Raw genomic sequence first — 18034 nt, 5'->3', positions numbered from 1 at the left:
ACAGCCTAAGTGAAAGGCCTGTAAATACCAAGGAAAAAGCAGCATGGGTGGGATATAAGTCAAAGCCTCTGGGAGTTTCTGACCTATGAGAGTCTGATCCAGCTCCCACTGAAATCAGGGGAGACTTTCCATGGGTTTGAATGGGACTGTAGAGAGGCCTCATGCCAGACCCAGAGCCTGCAGGGCTGTTGATGTTGGCAGTGATGGAAAGGGAGAACCCAGTTTGCCCTAAGATGCAAAGATGTGGTTGTAAAGCCATGAGTTAAAAAATACCATTTTGCTTGTAAATCTACCAGATTTGACATTGACAGCTCTGAGGAGCATGGATGAATATCAAAACACTTTCTTTTCAGCCCAGCATAGGATTTCTGCCAACCAGCATGAAGACTTCTGTTTTCTGTGGTCAGCTGATAGGTCAGCTCTCTGATCTTGTCATGTTTTTAACAGGGGGCTGGAACAGACTCGCCTCCCAGCCGAAATTATGCTGTAATTTCCAGAGCTGGTGGATCAAAATTTCATCTACTGAGGTCAAAGTATAGGTCCTCCTAACTTCAAAGAGACCACATGGTATATATTTAGCATTTCAAGCTACCCAAAGGATTATTTGTCAAGGAGAGAAAAAGACATTAGTGTCTTAAAGAAGTTTATCTTGAAAGTTAAGTGATAGATGTTTGAATATGACATATTGCATGATTAAGATAGCCTGTGGTTTTGGAAGTTTTCTGGGTGTCTCCCTGCAAGCTGAATTCTGTGCCTGGGTATGTTTCAAGGCATTGGATATTCCAGCTGGTAGCTATCTAGACAAGGATTTTCAGAGCTAGAATCCTACCCCAGAACTCCTTTTGGGTCTATAAATCAGGAGATCAGGCTGAGAAACTCGAGTGGCTATCCAGGGATAGCCACTGACTGCCAGCTGCAGAGAGATAAAGGAGGAGGTGGTTGTGAAAGATGATGTCTAAAGCATCTTATCTCCTCCATTTGCTGAATTTACTGCCCTTGAAAAGACAGCAGCAGCTCCAAAGAGACTGGTGGAGGTAGAGTCCATTTGGGGTAGGAAGCTGGGGACACACTTCAGTGTTGAATGAACTTTCAGCTCCCCATGGCTTGGGAACCAAGGAGGGACCACCAGCTCCCCTACCAACCACACAAGAAAGTCAAGGCAACACCTCCAAAACCCCTCATTCATTCTCCCTGCCATTGTGGAGCACTGCTGGGCAGCTCCAGGATTGCTAGACAGGATTTCTAGAGGGTGTCTGAAGCCCTTGCAGGCAGAGCTACACCTGGCAGAGGTGGGTGGGCAGCGCGCTGTGGCTCTGTGCAACCTGATTGTGCCTCCTGGGCTGGTGACAATGAGGTTTTACTGACATGTCCTGAGTTGTGTCCTTCAGTCTGGGCAGCAAAGACCATTCTGTCACAGAGTGAGAGTGTTAGGAAACTCTCTCAGGCTGGCTCTAGTGTGCATCCATTAAAGCTTGGATAAGAGAGTTATAAAATCCCCCAAAGACTCCCCTCCTGACCCCTAAACCAGAGAAAACGAGTTGCTTGTCCTTCCAGGAGCACTGAAAAGCAAAGCAGTTACCAAACATCATGTGCTGGCTTGATTTCTCCCTTGTTACTTGGTCTGGCAGAGCTGCCAGACAGTCTGTACAACAGCCAGCCCGAGCGTGATGACATCTGTTTTGAATCCACTTTGCCTGCATTTCATTAACCCCTTCTGTCTCTCCCGTGCCACCACGCCCAGATCCCAAGCCTCCCAGCGCACCTGTGCCCCCTTCCTCAGCCAGCAGCCTGCCCTGGCCCGTCATCATCGGCATCCCGGCCGGAGCTGTCTTCATCTTCGGGACCATCCTGCTGTGGCTGTGCCAGTCCAAGAAGAAGCCCTGCTCCCCCCCTGCTGCGGCCCCCGCGCACCGCCCGCCGCCCCGCGACCGCATCTGCGTGCCCCAGCTCCCCGACAAAGACTGCATCTCCTCCATCAACTACGAGGAATACGTGGCCCAGCAGCAGCATTTACTGTCCCAGGGGCCCGGCCTGGCCCCTGCCATGGGCTCCAAAATGTACCCAAAGATTTACACGGACATCCACACCCACACCCACTCGCACGTGGAAGGCAAAGTGCACCAGCACCAGCACATCCAGTACCAGTGCTGAGGGCTGGCCCCGTGTACAGTGGCTCCTTTGGGCTTTTCCTCGTGGTACCTCAGCAGAGACTGCTCCACTGCCAGCAACAGGCAGAGCAGGCAGAAAAGGTTATATATGTAATTTTAAATATATATATATACATATATATATAATTGTATATGCGTGTGTGTATGTGTGTATATATATATGTGTATATATCTATATCTATCTATATAAATATATATATAATAGAGAAAGACACAGAGAGAAAAGAGATTTTTTGGTTTTTTAATTATTGCAATCAGGATGTAGCCAAGGAATAATGAAGGAACTCCAATTCAGAGCAGAGAGGCAGCTGTCTCCAGCAGTAGAGCCTTCCTGGATATTTTAATCAAAGTGGCAACAAGTGAGATGGGACACAGGGATGTGAACCACCACCTCCTTCCTTGTGTTTCTGAAGGGAGCAGGCAGAGCAAGAGGTGTGTGTGGTGCTTTTCTGGCTGGGCCTGGATGCCTGCTGGGCATCCCTTGTTTTGGTGGGAAGCCCCCAGACCTCTCCTGCTCTGAGTAACTCAAGCTCTATCGTACTTGAGGCTTAGTGCCAAAGCACCAGGATACATAACCCATTCATCTCTTCCAGGGAAAGAAAATAACACAAAAGAGGGTCTGAAAAAAACAATTTCTGTTCACAAGGTGAAAATTCTTCTCAGTTGTGGTCAGCACAATCAGCTAACCAGGCTGGTTGGGTCACTTTCTGCAAGGTGAAGGCATCTTGTTTCCCATGGGATGTTCTGCAGATCAGCTCCACTCCTCTGGTCCTAGGACTCAGTGCCACTGCCAGGAAAAAGGAAAGAAGGAAAAAGGAACATTGTACAGAACACCTTTATATTTATATTTAAGAAATAATAATAATTAATAATAATAATTGAACTGCTGATGGTGAAGAAAGCAAAACACACTGTCCTTCTCTGATGGCTTAGAGTGACAAGCTACTGGATTTTCTGCATCAATGCAAAATATGTGAAAGCATTAGAAAAAAATAGTAAGAAGCAAAGAGAGTGAAATAATCTTGTAGGAAAAAATTGCATTTGAGAAATATCCACCTAGGTTGTGTGTGGTTGTCCCCTCCCCTCAGATATCACTTTGTAAGTGATAAAACATTGCAGTTCAAACAACAGTAAAAACAGAAAGAAGAGAAAATAAATAAGGACCATATGAAATACCTATATGGACTGGGAATGAATCCAATTGCAAAATATAAAACCTTTGTAATTCTATATAGAGTTTAAACAGAAGTCATGTATATTTAATTTATTTTGTTAAACAAGAAAAAAAATGTATGATATTTTCCTCAAAACAGGCATTTCTATATGTATTTTTGATCAAAGAAAATAAAGATTTTTTTTTTCAGGTTCTGTAGATGCCATGCTCAGAACACACTTGATGTAGCTTGTGACCAACTGTGCTTCTCCTAACCTGGAGGCCACCTGTCTCTGTGCCTTTTCTCACTAGCCAGGTGTCATCTCCTGTCACCTCAGGTGCTGCTGGTGCCATGCTGTCCATCAGAAATTGACCTTTTCCACTGTCTGCATCCTGACTGGGGGGTCTGCAGTGGCCACATCACTTCTCATGGACCCCAGCCATCTTCAGCAGCAGAGTGCTCCTCTCACAGGGAAAACTGCTTCACTGTGCATTTCTGGGGGGTGTGGGGAGGATGATTCATTAGTTTTTTAAGCCCAGACCTGCAGTGGTTTGTTGGTTTGGTTTTGTTTTTTTTAAAGAAAATTTTGTAAATCAAAGCATAATAATTTGTGAGGCTGTAAAAGAAACTTTGGCCTCAGGGTGCTTGGAAGGGGAAATAATGAAATGTAGGTGAAACACTTAATTTGTAACTGCAGCTGCTTTAGGAGCCAGTGGAGGGTGAGCTGGGCACAGTCAGGAGAGAGCACAGGAGCTGCTCCCCTTCAGGGGGGCTTGAACCTTCCTTCTGCTGCACACCATGGAGAGGCACCCTGCTCTTCAGGGGACAACATTTTCTTTGGAGAATGCAAGTTCAGCAATCATGAAACTGTTTCTCTTCTTTTCATTCAGAGTTTGAAGGTTTAAAAAAAAAAAAAAGAAAATTTGAAACATGCTAATTTTTATGTTTGGAATTACTTCCTTCTCAAGCCTGTTCCATGAGAGAGATCCTCACCAAACCAGCTGCTCCATTTAAAAGTGTAACACTTTATTTAATCTGAAACAAAGCTGTGCTTTAGGCTTTGCTTTTCTCCGAACATTTGTGGAGCTATTTGCTCTGTGTTGACCCGCAGTGATTTTTTCTGGTGGTTTGTTTGAATCACCAGCAAACCAAACAGTTCCCTGTTTGCTCAGCCGTGGTGCTGTGAGATGGGGCCCCGATTCAGTGAAACACGTCAGCTCCTTCTTTCTTCACCAATACATTCTGCTCCAAAAAGTCCCTTTCTTGCCCCAGGAGGAGGTTACCCATGTAGTAACCCCTAGAAGAAGACCATCCATCATGATGGTCCTCCTGTAGAGGTTGTAATAAAGCAGCCCATTGATAACTAGTATTTTTCAGCAGGAGGGTTCAACACAAATTTATGAAATCCCTAAAATTCAGATTAATGATATCTTTATATGCATCTTCTCAGCTTCAGGGAGACATGAGAGGAGCCTAAGTGTGAGCACTGATAAAAGGCATGATTTAGGCAGGAGTTCTTAATGGCTGAAGTATACCGAGTCATTTCATTTAAAAAAATAAATTTAAAAGCCTCTATACACTAAGGGCATTGCCTGTATTTCAAGGAGACAGTAAGTGTATAGATGCTAAAGGCTACATCTCATCTCTTGTGCCTGTGGGAAGCTACTTACTACACGTGGTATGTCCCAAACTGCTGCACATTCCAGCAGCATTAGGGGCATGGCAAAGGGCAGGATTCCCCTGTAAGCCCCTGGCTCTTCTCTGCTCTCTGGGCCAGTTCTGTGGCAAGGGGACACTTCTGAGCCATGCCCTGTGGGCAGCACTGGCACCCTTCAGAGGTGAGCCCTGGGTTTGTGGGGTTCAGCCCTAAGCAAACCCCGAGAGGTTTTCTGATGGCACCAGCCCAAGTGGCAGCTCTGTCCCTGAGCCTGGGAGGGGTTGGTGGGTTAAGAGAAGCACTCCTGCATTTCCCACGCAGCACAGAATTCCAGGCTGTGTGCGGCCCTCTCCACCAGTGCCTTCTGCCCTTTGTGACCCAGCTCCGTACCATGCAGGCAAAAACTTCACATTTTGTCAGGTGGCTCAAGTGGAAGGAGTGGCTTCTTCCTGCCCTCCAAAGATAAATCTCTAGTGCTGCTGACAGAGCTCTCCAAAGGCAAATGTTGCATTAAACTACCCCGTGTGGGCAGTGCATCAGCTGCTCCAGGGCAGCTGCAGCTCTCAGCTGTGGCACTGAGAAGGCAGCTCTGGTTTTGGACGCACCATGAGAGATGCTATAAAGGTCTTGATTTGCAGAAAGTGTGGGGATTTCATCCTGCCTTGGCTATCTGCTCCATCTTGACCACCAGAAAAGATGTGAGATTTCCCCCCAGGAAATACCATCAAATGCCCTGTTTAGGAGGGGCTCTGTTTTTTGTCTGGGCCTTGCATTGGGTTGCTGTGCCTGGGTGGATTTCACATTTTTGAGGAATTATTTTTCCTTCACAAGGTACCTCTAAGACCTTTTCCAACTCACTCTGTCCCAAGCCCATTGAATTTTAGGGCTTGATTGTGCCTTGCATATATTGGAAAGTCTTCCACAGTTTAAATACATTCAACCAGGTCACACTTGTGTATGAACATATTTTTTATTCAGTGAGAAAAGGTTTGGATGCATCTTCATTCCTAAATAGAGGGTGTTCAAAGAAAACCATTGTCTTGTTTGTGGTAACTGACCCTATGTTGAACACAGATTTTTTATTTTATGTATTTGTATGCATATAGGCATATAGATGTACAAGTCAGGCTGTGATACAGAAGGCAGTTGTACTTTTAAAACCATGGAGCTTCAAAGATCAAAGGAATTTTAGGCTTAAAACTCACTATCTTTGTTAATTTTATTTGCATTACAGATCAAACATGGCTTTACCTACCAGTTTGTGCATGGCATTTTTTAACTTTGTATGGACAATCTTTCTGTGGTTGGCCCCTTTCAAACTGAAAACTTATCAGACATTGAAGATAAAAAGTGTTCTGTGGTTTTCATTTGGTGACAAATACAATAACTGAACACATCAAAGGAGACAGAATGGCACAGTGTGTCTGTGGCTTTGTAATAAAAGTTGCAGGAAAAAAAAGGAATAAAAGCCTGGAGTTGTGTTAATATGTTTTAGAGTTCTGTGTTTTGAAGGGAAGTGTGGCTCTGTGTGGGTGTGTGTGTGTTAGCACACATCAGGAGTGTGTGCTGGCAGGACAAACAGAATAGTAAAGTTACCTGTGTGCCACAGCTTGGTCTGATGTTTTGTGTGGGTTCTGTGAATCAAGCAGAGGCATTATTTTTTTATGATTTGGAAAAGGTTTCTGATTTTTGGTGGAAAAGAGCAGTTTTTAATCTGTTCACCTCTAGAGCCAAATGCTATAACTGCACTAGGAGCCAAATTTTAATTAGCAAAATGGAATTTTGCAGTACCTGGACTGGACCAGGGATTCCAAGGTCAAGCTCAGCACCTTCACCTCTTTTGAGGCAAACCTGGGAGTGTCTCACTACTCACTCCAGAGGCAGTAAATGTCCAAGCTGTGACATCTTAAGTTCAGAAAAGCTGGCCCTCACCCAAACTTCATCTTGACCTGACCTGGGCCTCTGACCCAAAACTCTCTGTGTAGAAATTGCATACTTGGGGTAGGAAAGAGGAAATATTTCTCTGTTTACTCCATTTCTGTGGCTGTCTGAAACTCTTGAGAGGTTTGAAATATTGGAATAAAGACCTGGGGAAGATGCAGAGGTGAGCAAACCCTGGAAGGTGGTCAGATATTAATGGGGAATTCATCATGGCTTTCCTACCTGGGCAGCACATCTGCCTACATAAGGAACTTCGAGCATGCCCAGGGCTCCAGATTGCTCAAAGCTGATGATTAACATTGAATCATTGGAAAAGATCCTTACAATCGTGGAATTATTACCCATAAAGAACTTGTTCCAGCTCTTGGAGATGCCAGTGGGAAAAAAATCCCTGCAATGTCCAGTGGGAAATCAGTTGGACACATGGAGCCATTCCCAGGTTTTTACATCTTTTCCCTGTCTGGCCCACTGGCAGAGAAATATGGGGCAGAAATTAATGGCCCCAGTGTGAAGTCAGACACACATAAATGGGATATATGCACACACTTTGGAAGGAGCTATCCAAGGAAGGGGTAGACAGTGCATGTCTCAAAGTCTTCAAGGCTGTGTGGTGTGTGGCTGAATGCAAGATTTTGGGAATGTTACTGGGATAAAGGGATTCATGGAGCCCAGATGAGTTCATCTAGTGGTGCCTTCTGGCCCTAAGGAAATGCAGCTGAGCTGCAGAGAAAAGGAGATGCCAGAGCTTGTCCCTGCACCTGGCTGTGCTGCTCGCCGTGAGCACCGTGGCTGCATGAGTGACCCCACGGCAACCGTGGGCACAGGGCTGCACTCCCAGGCTGCTCGCCCAGCTCCAGCTGCCTCCAGGCAGGATGATCCCAGCCCTTCCCAGCTTAGTGCTGCAGTCGTGACATTATTTACACAGAGTGGGGCTCTGCACCCACATTTACTGCCCTTGGTGCAAGCAGCGGCGCGTCCCCACGTGCGCTCACACCCCTTCATGGCAGGGTCTGTCTTTGAAATGTGCTGGCATGGCCTGGGGCTGTCATCCAGTGTGTTGGGGTGGGTTAGAATCTGTCATCCTACGTGTCCTTTGGTGACCAGCTGAAGGAACAGGGTGGTTTTGTCTGGAGAAGAGGAGGATGGCTTGGGGGGACCTCTCCACAACTACCTGAAAGGAAGCTGTAGTGAGGTGAGAGTTGAGAGGATGAGGGGAAATGGCCTCAAACTGCAACAGTGGAAGTTCAGATGAGATAATTGGAAAGCATTTTTCACTGAAAGAGTGGTTAGCCATTGGAGTAAGTTTTCCAGGGAGTCACTGTTTCAGGAAATGTTCAGGAGGTGACTGGATGTGGCAATTAGGGAGATGGTTTAGGGATGGATTATGGTGGTGCTGGTTTGACAGTGGGACTGGGTGACCTTGAGGTTCTCTTCCAACTCTGGTGATCCTGTAAATGCAGAGAACACCAAGGCACAGAACCAAACTGGTGAGATAAATTCAAGACCACTAACCAATTAATATCTTCCAGTTACTTATTGTCCAAAGTCTTTAAATCTCAAACTAGACATGTGGGAAAAATTCTTTTACAATGAGCATGGTGAAACACCAGGTTGCCCAGAGAGGTGGTGAGGGCCCCTTCCCTGGAAACATTCAATGCCAGGTTGGTCAGGTCTCTGAGCAACCTGATCTAGTTGAAGATGTCCCTGCTTATTGAGGGGGTGGGACTAGATGATCTTTAAAGGTCCCTTCAACCCACTCCATGCTGTGAATCTATGATCCAAATGTGCTGGGATGGTTTGGGGTCTGTTATCCAATTGTGATGGGAAGCATCCAGGCCACCTGTCAGGTCAGTCCTGTATTCTGGACCTGTCAGAAAATGCTACTAAGTAGGAAACTGTAGGCATAGATTCTGTCTTCACCATATCTTATCAGCAGAGCATTTCTTTGCCCAAGATTCTCAGCTTTTAAAAATTTTCTACAAATGTAAAAAAGCCACAAGCAAATCCCAGCACCGAAAGTGTGGATTATTGTAGTTGGAAATAAAAAGTAATGGCTGATAAAATCACATTTAAAATACTGGTGTTATATTCACTGTTAGGTGGCACATGTCTATTTATGGAGTAGAGTCTGGAGAAAAGAGAATGCCCATTTTACATTTCGTTTAGCCAAGGCACCTTTTGTGTGCTTACAGCTTCAGATCTTTGCAAACAATATATGGAGCTATGACCTTTATTTGTCCTCATTTTAGCTTATGCGTTTTTTCTTTCCTTCTTTTTTCTTTTCTTTTCTGTCAGTCTGCTGTAATTAGGATTTAACATATCCTCCAATATGCATGGACATCAACAAAGCAATGAATATTCTTTTTTTTCCTATTTTCACTAACCAAATCCAGTCCAAAGTGCTATTTCTATCCGAGCTGATCTATGCTTTAGTGAAAGGAGTAATAAATAACATTTTAGACCAGACTTCAAAATGCCATTTTCCTTTGATCTGAGTAATTAAAGTCAAGCTGCTGTTCCTGAGCGTTTTCTGATGGAATTACACGAGTTACACAGCTCTTCATTTGTATCTTATTAAGCATTATGTGTTATTGATGCTGTCCAAACAATTAGCACCTAAATATGCCCCATATTCTCATAAAGAGGCAGTAGCAGTGTTAATGTTAATGCCCTGGTTAACAGTTTGCTCCCACCCGGATTCCACCATCGTGCTTGAATGCCATTTAATATCAATCAGGACTTTACTGATGCCCTTCTGAAGTCGTTCTCCTCTGCAATCTTTTAACTGTGCAGCGAAGCGAGAAGAAGTCGAACAATAACGTTAAGTAAAAATGGCATCTCTCTTAAAGCAGGATTTTTTGTAAGTTCATTGCAAGTTTTGGTTATAAAAAGGCGAGCGCTTCATGGCGATCGGTCATTTTGACGTTTTTATGGCGTTTTTATTACCCCTGGCTCATTTCCATACTAAAGAGAACATTTGTAACAATACTTGCTCGCTCTGTTATGATTAGGATTGCGCTTTGTTCGGCGGTTGCTGCGCCCAGTAATGCTCTTGGCACACGTCCTCCCAGACCCCGCGGTGTATTTATTCAAAAGGAAGGAAAAAGAAGTGTCTACTAAAACAATAAACTACTACTGCTTGTGTTAACCTGGCCATAGCTTCCTTGTGCTGCAGACAATCAGTTAGAAAAGCTGTTGGGTAAACTTGCTCCTTCTGAAAAAATAAATATTCATGAAGCTTACAACCACTTCTTTCCTGTGCTTTATTACTGGGTTGAAAACTGTGAAAAATTTTAACGCTAATGATTTAATCAGAGAGATAAGGATGGTGGTCCAGATCCTGGAACCAATAGGAGCTTGGATCTGAAATACTAATGAGGACCTGGGTAAGGTTTTAAGGCAAATTTTGATTTGTAACTTCAATATTAATGTTATCCTGCATGTAAGGACAGGTCCAGCCCAGTATTAATTTTATTAATATTGAAAATTGAGTACACTAATATATTCACTAATGCTGTCTGAGACAGGAGGTGAATGTGGAAAGAGGAGTCATGAATGGTAGGGAGGGGCAATTAAAAAAAGATAGAGAGTGGTGTCATGTCACCAGAGGTTTCCAGGGTCAAATCAAGTGAAGGCTTTGGCCACTCCACATGTGTTGGATCCCAGGAGGCAACTGGAGTACCTGTGGGGGCATCCTCAGACCCAGGGTAAACTAGAAGAGTCAGTGCCCACTGTGTAACAGGCAATTTCTCTTGAGCCCATCACTGCAGAATGTCTTTAGTTTAAAATGTGTTTGTATCTTGCCTGGCTTGCAAAGACAAGAAAGGATGTTTTAAAGTTTAGATTCATCTTTTTTCCTAAGTGACTTGGCAAATTTAACAACAGAGTAATCATAAGCTTCCTACAACAGGGAAGAGAAACTGGCACTTCCCAAATGTGGTTTGGTTACTGGGTGGAGAAGAAGACCCCTGATATTTTTTCCTCTTCCACTAAAGTCAAAAAGATAAGCTGAGTTTCTTACCCAGGTATCATGAAACAAAAGGATGAACCTGGCTTTGACAACACAATGAAACACAATGCTGGAAAAAATACAGAAATATGCAGCAAATTGGTGAAGTGTCCATTTATGTTACCTTTGCCCAGACCTGGTAAAGATGTCAGCAAACAGAGGTGACTTTCCTTCTGCTGCTGTCTTGTGCAGCCTGGGAGGCTGGTAGTCTCCTGAACTCTCCCTGTCTGTAGGAATAAGAAACAAAACAAGATGGAGAGGGTAGAGGGGTGCAGGGTGGGGTGTCCTGCTGGTCCAAGACCCAGCTTTCATCACTCGGCTCCAGCTGCTGTTTGCTGGCCAAAGCCCTGGGCTGCTGGGGAACCCGAGCTGGCCTCTGCCATGGTTCAGTGACAGCAAAGAGCTCTCCCATTTGACATCACAAGAGGAGAGTTTTGATGTTTATCTGAAACTCCCTTCAAAAGTGCATTTGTGGTAGAGGCTGCGTGTAGGGACAGGTTCAACCCGCTATCACGGAGAAGTGATAAAACACTTTTCTCTCATTTTGGTTCTGAAGGCCTAATACTCCCATATGCCAGAAAAGATTTGTAAGGGGCCATGAAGTCAGCACAGCTCTGTTTGCACTTGTTTTTTGGTTCCTTGACAGTGCTGCTGGGGCCTCTGTGCAAACATGACTCTGCAGTCAGCATTTAAAGTGCCAGTCCCCACAACATTTGATCTGATTTTCCCTCATTGCTGGAATGGACCCAAAACCCAAAAGCTGGAAAATCACATGGGCAAATCAATGTCAAAAGAGTACTTAGAAATAATTTACTCATTAAATAATTTTATGATAAGATATGATATGCATTGTGCAGGTAAATAGTAACTTTACATTTCCAGAGTATATTCACACCACACATTTTTGACCACTAAAAACTTCTGCATCTCTGTGAATCATAGCAATAATCACTCTCACTGTACAGAAAAGACATTGAAATATAGATAAATGAAAACGTTATTATACAGCAGGAAGAGTAGAAATTTGAACTTGGATCCATGTACAAAGTTAATGTCTGTCCAAAGCCATCACCTTCCTCATTATGTCAGCAGTGCTTGCTTTGATGCTGGGAAATCACAGGACATCTGTGGTTTCTTCTCCCAGGTAACAAGAGACAGGACAAAAGGAAATGGCCTCTAGTTGCACAAGGAGAGGTTTAGATTCAATATTATGAAAAGTTCTTCACAGACAGGGTGGTCAGGCTTTGGAACAGGCTGCCCCAGTGGTGGATTCTCCATCCCTGGAAGTCAAAATGTAGATGTGGCACCTGGGGACATGGATTAGTGGTGGCCTTGGCAGTGCTGGATTAATGGTTGGACTCAATGATCTCAGAGTTCTTTATCCACTTTAACAATTCTGTGATTCTGTGTTTTACTGTTTTTCAGAGCATCAGGAGTAACAAAGCAAGACTAAGTTCAATTGTACCCCCAAACTAGAGCTGGTGGCAACATGGGGATACTGGAAGCCTCACTGGGGAGGCTGTGTCTGAGTTCCAAGCTCAGTTTCTCAGTCAGTGGAAGGCACAGCCAGTTTGCTCAGGGTCTTCACTTGTCCTTTTTCCTTCCAAAACATTGTCTAAAAGGTGAAGCTGTTTCCCCAGGTGCTGGATGAGGCAATTAGAGTGGTTTGGGTTAAACTTGGCTTCATGGAAGTCATAGGGATTCTTACACTGGACTTTTTGGGAGGCAAGCTCATTTCCTTTAAGAAGCTGGCAGCCTCCTGACAACTGCTGTCATCAGCACTCTGGTAAATAATTTTTTTCCCTTTATTTTCTGGACAAGTATGTACAAGAGAAATGTGAGGGGAAATTTTTACCATCCTGGAGGAACTGTGCAAGATGTGTCAACATCAAACCTTTGTCCTGTAGCTACTAGAGAAATTCAGGTGTGTGTGGTTCCAACTCATGCATGTCAAGCATTCAGAAGCTTCTATCTAAAACCATGTGCTGTCCTTAAGAAAGCTGGGGGGAAAATAATGATAAATAATTCACATTTCAACTAGCACTAAATGGAAATTTTACCAAGGAGGTTCAAATTATTTATTAAACACTGTAAAGTCCCTCCAGGAGTATCAGGCAACAAATGATAGACAATATTTTGGCAGTAAAGAGAAGTGGTTGCTTCCAACAATTATGGATGACCAGGCTGTCCAGGAAACATGTTTGGATTGTTAATCTTGATAGTTTTTCATTGTTGAGATTGTGGTTGAAGATAGCAGTACAGGGACAAGTACACCAGGTGTGGATTTTTTTCTAACTATGTGCTAAATTTTGAATGTTTGGCTACTCAGAATTCTAAAAATTGGTCATGAAAAATATAAATTTCCAGAATCGTCAGTGTGCCATTAAAAATAATTTACTATAAAGATAAGTTCCTGATGCTTTTTTAATTTTACAGAAATAATGAAGAGTGTTTAGAGAGACAAAATCTATTACTGCTGTATTTACCGAGGAAGTTACAGTTATTTTATTCTGCTTAATATATGTGTCAGCAGTGTTGGTCAATAAGGAAAGCCATTTTGTTGTTTCCAAGACTGTCAAATATTTGAGCTGTCCCCTGGTAGTATTTTTAATACTTTCAGTCAATGTCCCTAGGATATTTCACAGTATTTGGAACTCAGAAGCCAGATTTTTTTTAAAAATTTAGCAGATTAAATGTGTAGCACTGGAGACATCTTTTGGTCTTTGCTTCTGGCAATGCCTGTGCAGTATGTAAGAACTAGTCAATAATTCCCATTTTTCCAAGGCAAAATACCAAAACTGGAAGCACCGGAATTCCGAATTCCGTGAGTCTGCCTGGGGCTCACAGCCTGGAGTGCTCTTCTGTCCAACCTTTCTTTGAAAATTCAATCAGCTTTCCCTTTTAAAACACACCCAGAGGGTTTGACACCTTTTTATGTGATAATCAGGTGCTTGTAACTCTCACTCCAGGTGTGAGAGAAGGGCTCTGTACATTGCAGCCCTTCCAAATTTTCCATCCAAAGCCCTGAATTGCTCCAAATCTTGACTTTCTGAGCACTCCCAGCCCGGCATCCTGAGGTTTTCCCTTGTGTGGGGGATGAAAACAAATGCTGTGGAGAGGCAGGAGAAGGAGGCAAGGGACTTTCAAAGCTGCACTGGAGCTGTTCAGGTGGCACCCCAGCACCTCCACCTCCTCGCAGCCACTGTGGCTCCCTCTGGGCCCTCAGCAGGATTGTGTGGGGGTGGTTTGGAGATGAGGGGCACTATTCCCCTGGGGCAGGCTGCCAAATCACTCAGTCATTCATCCTGGATCAAGAACTGTGCTGGAAGAGATGGGCTGGAAATGGCTTCATCTAACATATCTAAGGCAGGCATGCTGGGCAGAGAGCGAGTTGCCAGGACCCATATTTGGAAGTCTTTCATGGCCATCATCTGCCATCATCTCAAGCCAAGAATCATAAGCATTATAACAAGGAGATATACTTGAGCACAGAGGATTACAGTTTTCTCAAGGATTGTTGTCATAAACCCCATAGTGGGTAGAGCTTAACATAGTTTATGATAATAACTGAGTATCACATTGCCCACAGCATCAAAAAATGACAGCAAAATTCAGCAGCAGGTGGGCAGCTTTAATTATATAGGCTCCAAAGGGAATAAACACTGGGATGGTTTTTACTGTCTGTCTGGTATGAGTCAGTCCACAATGACCCTGCTGGTGAGATTTGGTGAGAATAAAGCATCTAGCCACTCTTTAACCATGCAAAGTTTCTTTTTCTTTTTTTACCCCCCTCTCCCTGTGAGAGCAGAGAAAACAGGATTTGTAGGAGGAACTGGGGGATGTGTTACTGTCGGTGATTTGCACATGTCTGAAGCAGGGCAGAAACAGAGGAAGTACCCGAACAGCTGGGACTGCAACAGATGTTCTCCAGACAGCCCTGCCTCATGAAGATGTAGTGCAGCAACAGGTCGTGTTACAGAAACAGAAAATTAAAAAGAGTGATTTTGCATGCATGAGCACTGGCTCCCCAGGCCTGGCAGCATGAGTGACACTGAGCAGGGGAAGGCAGCTGGGACCCCTCTGAAGAGATCATTGTGTCCCTTGCCACCACAGCCTGTTTTTCCAACACAGAGATACCTCCAGCAGAAATAACCAGACTCCCAGTACAGAAACACAGGAGGGCTGAGTGCAAAATCCCCTCAACATTTCTGCAATTTAAGGGTGGATTCTCAATTTCTTTGTATATCTGCCTTAGGGCTTTTAGCCTCTTCCTCTGCCTCTCTTCCTGCAGGTCACTGAGTGTGGATTTTCCTTTCTACTGACCTAGAAAATGAGAATGGCTGCAGGAAATTTGCCAGGAATCTCTGGACATGATTCCCTGTAGTCCTCAGACAGGATCAGCAGGACCTGTTGTGGTGAAACCAGGTGGTGATGTCCCAGCTGGAGCTCCAGTGCCATCAGCCACACCAACCCAAAGCTCCCCAGGGAAGGTCCCAGAGTGTGGGCAGGACAGCACTGCCCTTGCAGTATCTGCTGCTTGCATGCTACTGACTTCATCTAGGGAGAAATAGGATCTTTGAGGCCAAGAGGCACTACATCTCCCTTTCCTTCAGACAAAGAGAGTGTCCTAACTACCAGGTCACAGGGTTTCTTTAGATATCTCCAGTATTTTCCTTGAAACTGAGCTGTTTTGCATCCAGGAATCAAATAGTGATGAGGTCAGATGGCAAACTGGGAGCACAGAGAGCAATATCTTGTACTATTATTCAATTTTATTTTTTTTTCCAAACTGGGCATCATTTATTTCCACAATGAGCAACATCATAGAAAAAGAAACTGGCCCTCTTCACTGTTTCCCTTTGGGTACACAGAACAATTTTCTTACCTTCCTGTCTGGTTGCTGTATTTTACTGTGTCCCAAAGGTTTTCCTCAGTTAATTATTTTCATTACAAAACTGAACATTGCCCTCTTACTCTTAGTGCTTTCAATATGTAAAAATTTCTGATGTCTTTCACAGGTATCTTTGCAGCTTTGCCACTATGATGCTCTAAAAAAGCTCCATCAGTAAATGGAAATGGACTCAATGGGATATTAAATATATTTAAGTAAACACATTAAGCAAGCATTAAGAAAAGTGAGCACTCTTAACTCGATGAAATGAGACTGCAAGCACACAAGGGCCCCATAATGGCAGTTTCATTACCAACAGACTCCTGTACACATACTCACATGTTCCAGCCCTCTCTCCTAATATGAGAAAAGTGTGATCTGTCATGTCCTTGCATGATATCACTGCTCTGCAGGCATTGAAATATTGTACTTATTGCACCGTGAAGTGCTTGGGACCAAAAACATTGTGGCTCTGAGTGGAAGGGCCTCACTTTGTTGTGTCTCTCCAAGTTCATCATGCTCCCATAGAAACCCAGAGCCCATCAAATAACCAAATATCCTATTTACAAACACATGGGGCAGCCACTGGGAATTTCTTAAAATATTTTAGTCTCTTCAACCACCCATTTCTGAGAATAATTTCATTCAGCCTTTAGCACACCTCATGCTGCAGAGCAGTGCATTTTACCACTGCACCTGTGCGGGTACTGCTGGGAGCTGTAGCAGCCACTCTGGCACTGCAAAGGGCAGCATGGTCACCTCTTGCTGGGAAATGATGCAGACAAATCCAACAGAGCAATCCACTGGCATCCCACAGCCACTGCCCAAAATCTTTATTGAATGCTGATTAATAGAAACCACCTATACAAAATTTAGGGAATGATTAGGGAATGAGGAAAAGGAAGAGGAACTGGGATTTCTTTTACATGTGTTTTCTATACTGCACTCTTAATTACTAATTGCTTCCTCACTTGGGATTACAGGCTATTATTTTAAGCTTCAGAACATCAGTGACATGTAGGGATAGATTGATTGCAAATCTCTATTTTTCCTATTTCTGAATAAGGATTACTTATTTCAAGCTTCAGAACATCAGTGACATGTAGGGATAGATTGACTGCAAATCTCTCTTTTTCCTATTTCTGAATAGGGATTACTTGCAAAACCTGGATATTTTCCTTACCTGGGAGATTAGGGTAAAGTCACCACTCCAAGCTGTCCTGTATTTCTGGTCCAGACCAGTTCCAAATTGCCATTTCTTTCTGTTCCTGACCTTCTTTTAGTTTTCACACCTCCCTCCCACTTTGGGATCATCTTTGCAATAGTGCCCAGAAAAGCCCCCTCTCTGCAAAGGAAAAGATATAGATCTGAAAAGGCAAGTTGGATTTTAGGGATATATTTTCAAATAATTTCTTGCTGCCCATGGGACCTTGCTGGTCCTGTGACCAGCCAAAATTACAGCAATGAAGAATGATCAGTGACCAGGACAGGTCAGGTCACTGGGTTTCCTTATTGCCCAAAAATGGCCACAGGAGTCCTCTGGGAGCCTCACCTTCTCCCCTGCCCAGGATTATGAGTGTCAATCATGGCACTTCCATGAGCAGCATCTGCTCCCAGAGCACTTTACACAGCATTACTCCTCCTCTACAAATATGGCAGGACTTTTGGAGCACAGCCTGGAGTTGTCCACTCACATCTGGAACCTGGAGAAATTTCCCTTTATTCCTGTCCCATGAGATGCAGGGTCTCCATTTTTGTCCCAGATACTGTTTAAGGGCTGGTGAATCTCTTGGAAATGTGTCTTCCGTCACTATGATATTTTCTGGAAAAATCCCTTTGCCAGGATTTGTCTCCCGGGAAGCTGAGGAGCCTCAGAGAAAAACAAAAATAATATTATCTCATTTGATTCTCCTGTGTTTTGCTGCTTTGGAATGTGGTTGGAGATTGTTTATCCAACAAGAGAATTGTTTTTATTTATTGGCCAATCACAGCCAAACTGTGTTAAGACTCTGGAAGAGAGTCACGGTTTTTTATTAGTATCTTTCTAGCTTTATGTCTGTATCCTTTCTCTGTTCTTTAGTATAGTTTAGTATAGCATTCTATAATAAATATATGATATGATTAATATAATATAATATAATATAATATAATATAATATAATATAATATAATATAATATAATATAATATAATAATAAATTAGCCTTCTAAGAACA

The 18034-nt window shown here is 43.6% G+C and overlaps 1 protein-coding gene and 1 long non-coding RNA gene across 5 annotated transcripts in view; one reads left to right on the top strand and one right to left on the bottom strand.

Moving 5' to 3' along the window:
• FGFRL1 (fibroblast growth factor receptor like 1) overlaps positions 1-10165 on the top strand; it is a 170689-nt gene extending 160524 nt beyond the window's left edge. For all 4 annotated transcript variants that reach the window (XM_064418967.1, XM_064418969.1, XM_064418968.1 and 1 more), the window contains exon 7: positions 1742-10165. In XM_064418967.1, coding sequence (XP_064275037.1) covers positions 1742-2151 — 410 coding nt within the window. In that variant the 3' untranslated portion in view covers positions 2152-10165. The remainder of the gene's footprint in view (positions 1-1741) is intronic.
• Positions 10166-11053: 888 nt separating this feature from the next.
• On the bottom strand, positions 11054-17626 carry LOC135300164 (uncharacterized). The gene is made up of 3 exons (XR_010362053.1): positions 17515-17626; positions 17004-17165; positions 11054-11156 (listed from the first exon to the last, which is right to left on the bottom strand). It is a non-coding gene; the product is annotated as an uncharacterized LOC135300164 (long non-coding RNA).
• Positions 17627-18034: the final 408 nt, after the last annotated feature.

Source organism: Passer domesticus, chromosome 4 (genome assembly GCF_036417665.1).
Source record: "Passer domesticus isolate bPasDom1 chromosome 4, bPasDom1.hap1, whole genome shotgun sequence".
In the NCBI taxonomy this organism is placed as follows: Eukaryota; Metazoa; Chordata; class Aves; order Passeriformes; family Passeridae; genus Passer; species Passer domesticus.
This window is presented reverse-complemented; position numbering and strand designations above follow the sequence as displayed.